The 10,770-nt window shown below is 34.5% G+C and overlaps 1 protein-coding gene across 1 annotated transcript; it reads right to left on the minus strand.

Annotated features, from left to right (window-relative positions):
- Positions 1–2,752: 2,752 nt before the first annotated feature.
- Positions 2,753–10,515, minus strand: LOC149130141 (putative phospholipase B-like 1). Its single transcript, XM_089345847.1, has 5 exons — positions 10,426–10,515; positions 9,577–9,648; positions 7,498–7,647; positions 3,893–4,052; positions 2,753–2,878 (listed from the first exon to the last, which is right to left on the minus strand). Exons 1-5 carry the CDS (start codon positions 10,509–10,511, stop codon positions 2,753–2,755), a joined length of 594 nt encoding a protein of 197 aa, XP_089201973.1. The 5' UTR covers positions 10,512–10,515.
- Positions 10,516–10,770: the final 255 nt, after the last annotated feature.

Genomic DNA, 10,770 nt, shown 5'->3' on the forward strand with positions numbered 1-10,770 from the left:
TATTAAACTATAAATTTAAACTAGATCTAAATAAACAACCCTTGTTAAAAATATTCTGGCAAAAGTCGGGAAGAAATTTAACATCCCAAAGAAACTTAATTTCGGTAGAAAGTATGTTTTTTAAACTTTTTTAAAAATAAAATGTCGAGGTCTGATGTGGAAAAATCTGTCCAATTGGTTCAAGGCCGGCCCTGTCTATATATATACATATATATATATATTTTTGGGGACTATCACATTAAGTTAACTGTATACAACTACTTTATATATATAAATATACAAATTAATTATCAATTATCAATATAGAGCGTCGTTTAAAAAAGATTTTCGCTGCTCTTTCTAGCAAATTAAAACAATAACATACACATTAAACAAAGTGGTGGCTGAGGTATAAAGGGAGATAACCCTACATTTGAGGGTTACCTCCCTTTATACCTCAGCGACCGCTTTGTTCAATGTGTATGTTATTGTTTTAATTTGCTAGAAAGAGCAGCGAAAATCTTTTTTAAACGACGCCCTATATTGATAATTGATAATTAATTTGTATATTTATATATACAAAGTAGTTGAATACAGTCAACTTAATGTGACAGCCCCAAAATATATATATATATATGTATATATATATAGACAGGGTCGGCCTTGAACCAATTGGACCGATTTTTCCACGTCAGACCTCGACATTTTATTTTTTAAAAAGTAAAAAAAAACATACTTTCTACCGAAATTAAGTTTCTTTGGGATGTTAAATTTCTTGCCAGAATATTTTTAACAGGGGTTGTTTATTTAGATCTAGTTTAAATTTATAGTTTAATAACACACAACTCGATCTTGGTGAGAAATAATGTTTTTCCCCTAGTTTTTTTCTTTTGTCTTGTGCTATCAACTAATCTCCTCTCCTAATGTACCGCAAATGTCTTTTCCCCACCGAAATTGGAGTGGTAGGGGCCCACGGGAATCCATCCCCACTCATCTCAGAGTTATATATTTTCCATGTTTTCTTTTTTTTTCTCCGTGTGTCATCAACTAATTTCTGCTCCTAGTATTACTGCAAAGGACTTTTTTCTCCATTGGTTGCGTATAAGGAGATCAGAGTAGTGGCTGTTTTTTTTTTACGCCTAATAACTGCTATTTCTAGCATACTAAACAGGCGCGTCGAAGACCGGCTACCTTTGAATTTATTTAAAAGGGAGAGAAAATGTTTTACACCACATTTTCGATATAATCTAAGGAAAAACATTATTTCTCACCAAAATCGAGTTGAGTTTTTATTAAACTATAAATTTAAACTAGATCTAAATAAACAACGCCTGTTAAAAATATTCTGGCAAAAGTCGGGAAGAAATTTAACATCCCAAAGAAACTTAATTTCGGTAGAAAGTATGTTTTTTTTTACTTTTTTTAAAATAAAATGTCGAGGTCTGATGTGGAAAAATCTGTCCAATTGGTTCAAGGCCGGCCCTGTCTATATATATACATATATATATATATTTTTGGGGACTATCACATTAAGTTAACTGTATACAACTACTTTATATATATAAATATACAAATTAATTATCAATTATCAATATAGGGCGTCGTTTAAAAAAGATTTTCGCTGCTCTTTCTAGCAAATTAAAACAATAACATACACATTAAACAAAGCGGTCGCTGAGGTATAAAGGGAGATAACCCTCAAATGTTACAAAGTTCATAAATTGTGCTAGAAATAAGCATGAAATATATATATATTATATATATATATACTTATATATATATATATATATATATATATATATATATATATATATATATATATATATATATAATTTACATATGTTTGTGTGTGTGTGTGTATTTATATATTATATATATCTTTATATACAGAGAGACAGAGAGAGAGAGAGTGGGAAAGAGAGAAAGAATGATACTAGTCTTGAATGGTTTGAATTCCTACCCAGTTTGAAATTATCATTTTTTGTTTTATTAATGTAAATTGACAACCCTTTATATTGATCTTCAGCCAAGATAGGTTTAAATATGTCATTTTTTAATAACATTTCTGTTGGTGTCTCGGTGGTCTTGTGGGTAAAGGCATATGTAGACACCAATAACTTCCTGGGCAGGGTTCAATATCACCCAGGGCCTGCACTAAAGGGTCTTACGAAAATTTTTCACTTTTTTTTTTATCTTTAGGGAAAAAAATGAAAATGTTAAATAAGACCCCCTATAATACCTGGCACAGATTTGAAACCTCCACCTCTGTGCCATGTTATTACTTCTAAACACCTCTACTTATGAGGCCACCGAAGCAGCAACAGTATTAACATGAAAATTAAGATATTTAAAGTTATTTCAATTTTTTGTAATTAAGGGAAACCTATGAAATTTGGTAACACACACACACGCACACACATAATACAACTTAAGTTAATAAAAAAATATATATAATTTTAAACTGGGTAGGAATTGAAATCTAAACCACCATTTAACAGACAAAGTGACTTTTACAGTCAAAAACAATGTTAAAATTTAGATATTTAAATATTTTCTTTATTGGTAAGACTGTTGTTGTTGCTGTTTGTTCCTTCTGAAGCCATGTCTGGTTCATAATGGCTGGTTTCCTGGTTTCATTTCACCTGGATAGGATGTTGGTTCATCGCAGGTGATCTGCTAGATGTACCCCAGTGTCATTGATGACATGTGCTGTTCTCTCAATAATAATAATAACAATAAGGAAATAAAATATTAACAAACAAGATTAATTTTGTTATTTTCTAATCTTTAATTTCTGCAATAATACTTTTTCTAAACCTAACATCGGAGCTTCAAATGCCATCGAAGCCAAAAATGCAACCATAAACGTAACTCCAAGGCAACCTAGAAACAGGAACACCTGAAGAAGAGAGAGAATGATAGATATGATGGAAAATAGTAAAATAAGGATTAGAATGAATTAACAATAAAGGATCTTATGATAAAACATGGATGTTATATATCATCATCGTCTTACGGCTTATTTCCATGCTGGCAGGGGTTGGATGATTTGACAGGAGCTGACAAGGCTGGAGAGCTGCACCAGATTCCAGTTGTCTGTTTTGGTAGATTTTTATGGCTGGATGCCCTTCTTGATGTCAATCACTTTACAGAGTATACTATATATATGTATAGATATATATATATATAGGTGTGTGTGTGTTTGTGTGTCTGTGTTTGTCCCCCCCCCTCACCCCCACCGCAACTACTTGACAACTGGTGTTGGTGTTTACATCCTCATGAAAGACACAAAATAAGTACCAGGCTATTCTGGTAAGAAAGCTTAGCAAGAGCCTATGTATACATTTTAATTAAAATATATTTCGTTTTTGCTAGATTAGATTTGTTTCATTAAATTATCAAATTTCTCCTCAAAGGTTAAATCCACATTTTCCTATCCTGCCCCCACCCAGAATATTTTCTTCCATTCCATAATTCGGTATAGTGTACCATGGTGTACAATTAAAGACTGGCTTTTGTTTTTTCAATCAATAAAATCCACGTGCATCTCTCGGTTTCAAAGTTGTCTCTTTTGACGAATCGCTAAGTTACGGGGACGTAAACACACCAGCATCGGTTGTCAAGCGATGTTCGGGGGACAAACACAGACACACAAACATACACACACACACACACACACACACACACACACACACACACACACACACATATATATATATATATATATATATATATATATATATATATATATATATATATATATATATATATATATATATATAATGTGAGAAAAATTAGTTGAAGTAAAACATTTTGAACTTTTTTGGGGGGTCCAAAAAGTTAGATTTCTAATAAAGATCGCCCACCTCACCCCCATCCTCAGTAAAGGCAACAGCATAAAAAAAAACCTTACCTTCATGTCAATACCTCCGTGAGCACAGTGTCCTAGAAACTTGAAACGGTAGGTACCATTCTGTGGGTTCAAATCCGATCGGGCAGAGATTGCGAGCTCGGCATTCTCAGGGGGTTCGCATTCACACCTGGATAGCGGATCCTTCTTGTAATTGTTGTACCTGGCAAAGAACAATATATATATATATATATATATATATATTTTTTTTTTTGAGCGTGGCTGTTGAAATTACCACCTGACTGGCCTTTGTGCCGGTGGCACATAAAAAGCACCCACTACACTCTCTGAGTGGTTGGCGTTAGGAAGGGCATCCAGCTGTAGAAACACTGCCAAATCAGATTGGAGCCTGGTGCAGCCATCTGGTTCGCCAGCCCTCAGTCAAATCATCCAACCCATGCTAGCATGGAAAGCGGACATTAAACGATGATGATGATATATGTATGTGTATATATCTATATATATATAAACATGAGAATGTGTGTCTGTCTGTCTGTCTGTCTGTCGGTCTGTCTGTCTGTCTGTCTGTCTGTGTGAATCCCTAAAACTCGAGAACTACGCAACCAATTTCATTCAAATTTTACACATGCCTTACTTAGGGTTCCAATTGTGTTTTAGTCAAAAAAAATTTTTAACTTCTTGCAGAGTTCGAGCCCACGGCAACATAATATCTCCTCCACTATTTAAGTATTACGTGTTAAAAGTGAAACAAAAACACTCATGTCAAATACTTTCACTTTAAAAATGAAACTATTCCACTAACTGAAACAATCACATTTCGATACTGTAATGACAGATACTTTCACTTTAATGGTGTGTGTATATATATATATAGATACATACAGAGAGAGAGTGAGAGAGAGAAAGAGAGAGAGAGATGTATATGTATACATATACATGTATATGTACACGTATATGTATAGATATATATATAGCTATAGATCTATATGCATACATGTATATGTATACATATGTGTAGATGTATATATATATAGGTGTACATCTAATATGTACACATATATAAATGCATACAGATATCTATACATATATACACCCATACACACACACATATATATGCACACAAACACACACATTAGTCATTTGTTTTCTTATCCGAAACTACGTCAAAAGTATTGAATGGATCTTTAAGAAATTCGGAAATTGTATTCTATGCATAATGGCCATAACCCCCATGAAAATTCATATATTTTTGATGTTGATGAAATTTTAACCATACAGATTACACACAAATAAAGTAATATTTCTAAAAATTTTTCTTCTTAGAAGTTACAAAAACCCCTTCATGGGGACTTCACACCCACAATTTAGTCATTTTTCCTAAGCAAAGACGAATACAGTTGTACCATTGGTACTATAGGGTCACCCGAACATACCAGATGAGCATTATTTGTAATTCAACGGTACAACAGTGTAAGACTATCCTTTCAGGTATACTTACATTGTGATTTCTGCAATGTGGTGCATAAATTGTCAAGTAAATGAGACTCATCTTTGCCTCCACTGATTCACTTGCAAAGTGATGAGTAAAATTATTTCGTTGCAGACCTCCTTTGAGTCTTTTTATTACCACTGCGACACATATAGTCCCCAGTTGGTAACATTGATTTCAAGGCCTTCCCAGATGAGTGACTGGTTGTTCTAAGACATTTATTGATTGTAAATATTTTCTGCCCAGTTACCTATCGGTAGAGTTGTCATTTGCAAACTCCAGAGGCGACACTTTCATTTCCCTTTACTCCAAATGTCACACATTGTTGTTTCTATTGAGTCATGCCCTTCCAATTGCTATAGATCCATAATGCATCTTAAAGCTGTAGCTGTCACCTGTATGGTGAGGAATCCTACATTGGGGAGTAGTAACGACTAGGCTACGGTAGATGACTGATTATTGTGATGTGTATATGTATACATATAGATGTATATGTACACGTTATTCCACTGACTGAAACAATCACATTTCGATACTGTAATGACAGATACTTTCAGAGAGAGAGAAAGAGAGAGAGAGGGAGAGAGAAAGAGAGAGAGAGAGAGAGATGTATATGTATACATATAGATGTATATGTACACGTATATGTATAGATATATATATAGATATAGATCTATATGCATACATGTATATGTATACATATGTGTAGATGTATATATATATAGATGTACATGTAATATGTGCACATATATACATGCATACAGATATCTATACATATATACACCCATCACACACATACACATGCACACAAACACACACATTAGTCATTTGTTTTCTTATCCAAAACTACGTCAAAAGTACTGAATGGATCTTTATGAAATTTGGAAATTATATTCTATGCATAACAGCCATAACTCCCATGAAAATTCATATATTTTTGATGTTGATGAAATTTTAACCCAAACATAACAGATGAGCATTATTTGTAATTCAACGGTACAAGTGTAAGACTACCCTTTCAGATATACTTACATTGTGATTTCTGCAATGTGGTTCATAAATTGTCAAGTAAATGAGACGCATCTTTGCCTCCACTGATTCACTTGCAAAGTGTTGAGTAAAATTATTTCGTTGCAGACCTCCTTTGAGTCTTTTTATTATCACTGCGACGCACATAGTCCCCAGTTGGTAACATTGATTTCAAAGCCTTCCCAGATGAGAGACTGGCATTCCACTTAATGTCTATGTTCCATGCTGGCATGGATTGGAGAGTTATTAATGTAGAAATATGGTATCGTAGCTACTAACAGTTGAGCGTTGCATAGTCTAGACAGCGTTTTTAGATTTCATTATTCTCTTTAACCCGGGCAAAGCTGGGTATTTCTGCTAGTATATATATATATATATATATATATATATATATATATATATATATATATATATATATATATATATATATATATATATACATATGTATATATATATATATAAGTGCAGGGACTGGCTCCTGTGCAGGTGGCATGTAAAATATACCATTTTGAGCGTGGCCGTTGCCAGTACCTCTTGCCTGGCCTTCGTGCCAGTGGCACATAAAAGCACCCACTACACTCTCGGAGTGGTTGGCATTAGGAAGGGCATCCAGCTGTAGAAACATTACCAAATCAGATTGAGCCTGGTGCAGCCTCTGGCTCACCAGTCCTCAGTCAAACCGTCCAACCCATGCCAGCACAGAAAGCGGACGTTAAACAATGATGATGATGTATATGTATTTTTCCTCTATTTCTATTTTTGTGCTCCATGTGAAGGCACAGGTGTTGCTGTGTGAAGAATTTTGCTTCCAAAGTGCCTCCTACTACAGCCTTGGGCTGACCAAACCCATGTCAGTGGATCTGGTTGACGGAAACTGAAAAGAAGCCTGTTTTATATGTGTGTGCGTGTTTGTGTCCCACCACTGCTTGACAACTGGTGTTGGTGTGTTTACGTCCCTGTAACTTAGTGGTTTGGCAAGTGATACTGATAGAATAAGTCCCAGGCTTTAAAGAAAAATAAGTGCTAGGGTTGACTCATTCAACTAAAGATTCTTCAAGGTGGTGCCCCAGCATGGCCACTGTCTAATGACTGAAACCAGTAGAAGATAAAAGACGTATGTATATCTTACCTCATCAATTTGATCGTCTTCATGTCCTTCACCTTGATATGGTCCCGTCTCATTATCTTGGCCATGGAGGTGTTGTTGTAGGTATAGCTGTCCCCATATTTGTCAATGAGATCCTGCTGGCCACTGATTTTCACAATCTTGGAGAAATAACTGGCACAAGAACACAGTAAACGGTTCAACAAGACTATAGATGAAAATTAGTTATGAAACACGTGTAGTCATTTTATTATCTTTATCTTATGATATTTACTTTGTTTTATATTATACTCATTTATTGTGCCTTTTAATTATTAATTTATCTATATGTGATAGTGGATTTTCATCGATGAGTTCTTGAAACTTGGTTATTTTTCCCTAAAACTATATATTTTATATATATATATATTTCGATTTGGGATTTGGTTTGCAAGATTTTTTATGTGATTTCGTGTGTTGAAGCATATTCTATTGTGTCTTGGGAGAGTCATTTTCTTTTCGTGCCTTAAAATTTAACACACTCACAGTTAAAATTTCCACTTATTATTTTTATTTTCCTAAAATTTATATAACGGACAGAGTCAAGACTATTGAAAAGGTTGCAAGACGCAACGAAAATTTTAGGAAAATAAAAAAATACTAAGTGGAAATTTTAACGGTGAGTGTGTTAAATTTTAAGGCACGAAAAGAAAATGACTCTCCCCAGACACAACAGAGTATATATATATAAGTATATAAAAAAAGAGGTACAGTCATACGCAGCTGCATGCACACACACACACACACATACATAACCACACACATAGTCACAGACACAGACACACATGCAGATGTACACACAGTTACATACACACAGATGCATGCACACGGACACACACACACACACAGAAACACACATAGTCACAGACACAGAACACACACACATGTATGCACCCTTTATTTGTATCCATTCATTGGATGGCAGCTATTCTGGGACCCTACCTCAAAGGGTTTTTAGTTCAACAAATCTACCTCATTATTCATTTGGCAAACCTCCACATATGTACCCCACTCAACTTTGTTTCCTGATAACTTCCAGGAAAATGGAATTTCCTGCAAATATGCTTCAGATGTACTTTCAAGTGTACTTTCTGATTGTATCAGAATTTGAGTTGAAAATATTTTTTCTGATGGTAGGGGGACAATTTTTGGAAAATTCACAAGAGTCACTATCTGTCTGATAAGGGTACACCAGATACATGCATCACAACCATATGTGCGTGACATGGTGATCTCATATCAAGATGAAAAGTGCATGACCTTGCAGGTGGGGCCCGGTTAGAATTTTCTTCGGGTTGTGTAGCCCATCCTGCTCAAAAGGTCCCTGAATAAGAGTTGCTTAAGGATGTTCAACAAAACATTGAGGTTTCCAAAGAATTTCTCTCAACACACGGCTATGATGCTCCCCCACTACTTCTGCTCGTGATCAGAGATGCACATATCGTCAGCCACCAAGGGACATGCTCAACTGGTTACAGTCAAACAACTGATAAGCAAATCTGTGGTATTGAGCAGAATATTTGCTGTAACCCATCTTTTATACCAAAACAAAACAATGTATATGATAACACTTCCGATCAGTTAAGATGAGAAGCCATGAGAGCCACTGCCTGATACTACATCAGGGCATTTATCATCATCATCACCATTATTATTATTATTATTGTTGTTGTTGTTGTTGTTGTTGTTGTTGTTATTGAAGGTGGCAAGCTGGAAGAACCGTTAGCACGCTGGGCAAAATACTTTGCAGGTTTCTATCCGTCTCTACATTCTGAGTTCAAATTCCCGCCGAGGTTGAGTTTGCCTTTCATCCTTTCAGGGTTGATTAAATAAGTACCAGTTTCGCACTGAGGTCAATGTGATCAACTTAGCAGCTTGGCAAATGAAATTAATAGAATAAGTACCAGACTTGAAAAATAAAAAAAAATTAAAAAATACTGGGCTGCTACTTTTTCAACTAAAAACCCTTTCGAGACAATGCCCCAGAATGGCCACAGTCCAGTGGCTGAAACAAACAAAAGAGTAAAAGAAGAAGCCCTACAAATAGAGGGGACTTTTACTCACGGTACATTGTAGCTTCCCCAGTAGGTGTCATTCTTCAACTTCCTGGTCATACCTTGGAACATGATGTAACCCCTGTGAATGAATAAAGAATAATAAATAAAGAATAAAGAATAATGAATAAAGAATAATGACTAAAGAATAATGAATAAAGAATAATAAATAAAGAATAATGACTAAAGAATAATGAATAAAGAATGATAAAGAATAATGAATAAAGAATAATGAATAAAGAATAATGAATAAAGAATAATTTATCCCAGCTACATTTGTCTTTTATATGCTCAAAGAGAACGCTGATAATTTTCTGAAATAGCGTCCAGATTAAGTTATGTTTTCATGCATTTGCTTAACTGATATAGTTCTTGTAAGGTTGTGAACATTAGTGAAAAAGCATATTTTTTCTCAAAGCCAAATATGCAGTAAAACTCCATATTATGCACACCATCCTCCACTGATTAACTCCATTTCGACCACACACAGAAAGTATTTAGTTGCACACATGCACAATACACATAAATTTGTGTTTAATGCATTAAGGTGATGGCTGTAGTTGCTACATTTTAACAGTATTTTTTTTAATTAAGTAATGGTTTCAATTCTTTTATTAATGTAATCTCTCATATCTACTATAAGGATGCATCATAGATGTTTCAAAACGAACTGTCATGTTTATCCTTAGTATAGTGATAGTGTACTGATGTTTCTTATCATAGAATTCGTTCCAGTGTATTTCCATTCTTTCTGCTATACTCTTGGCAGTCTCCCCAATATACATTGTGGTTGAGTACCTACATTTCACCTTCTATACATTTTAATTGGTAAACTATGTCTATTAGTTGTAACACTTACGGCATTTGCTCCAGCACCAATAACAGGTCAGCGTTTGGAAGTGCTTTGTTTGGTTCAAATTTGTTGTAGTTAAGTACCATCCACATATTGTTGTAGCTGTTTAATAATAATAATAATAATAATAAGAAGAAGAAGAAGAAGAAGAAGAAGAAGAAGAATTACAGTACAAGATCAAAACCTCCTCATCAGAAATCACTAAAAATACATAATGAAAATAAAATACAAGTAACTGCAGAATATGTGGTAACGGGGAAGAAACAATATATCGTATTGTCTCTGGCCTCCCAGTCCTGGCTAAGAAGGAATATATCCACAGACATGACAAAGTTGGGACCTATATACACT

This window comes from Octopus bimaculoides, chromosome 30, assembly GCF_046866305.1.
Source record: "Octopus bimaculoides isolate indiv1 chromosome 30, ASM4686630v1, whole genome shotgun sequence".
Taxonomy (NCBI): Eukaryota; Metazoa; Mollusca; class Cephalopoda; order Octopoda; family Octopodidae; genus Octopus; species Octopus bimaculoides.

Bases quoted from the DNA above. Each gene is read 5' to 3' on its own strand.
- LOC149130141 (XM_089345847.1), bottom strand. From the start codon at position 10,511: ATGTGGATGGTACTTAACTACAACAAATTTGAACCAAACAAAGCACTT. The intron at 9,649-10,425 runs GTAAGTGTTACA...ATTCATTCACAG, and splicing joins TTGGTGCTGGAGCAAATGCC to GGGTTACATCATGTTCCAAG. The intron at 2,879-3,892 runs GTAAGGTTTTTT...TCTCTTCTTCAG, and splicing joins ACGGAGGTATTGACATGAAG to GTGTTCCTGTTTCTAGGTTG.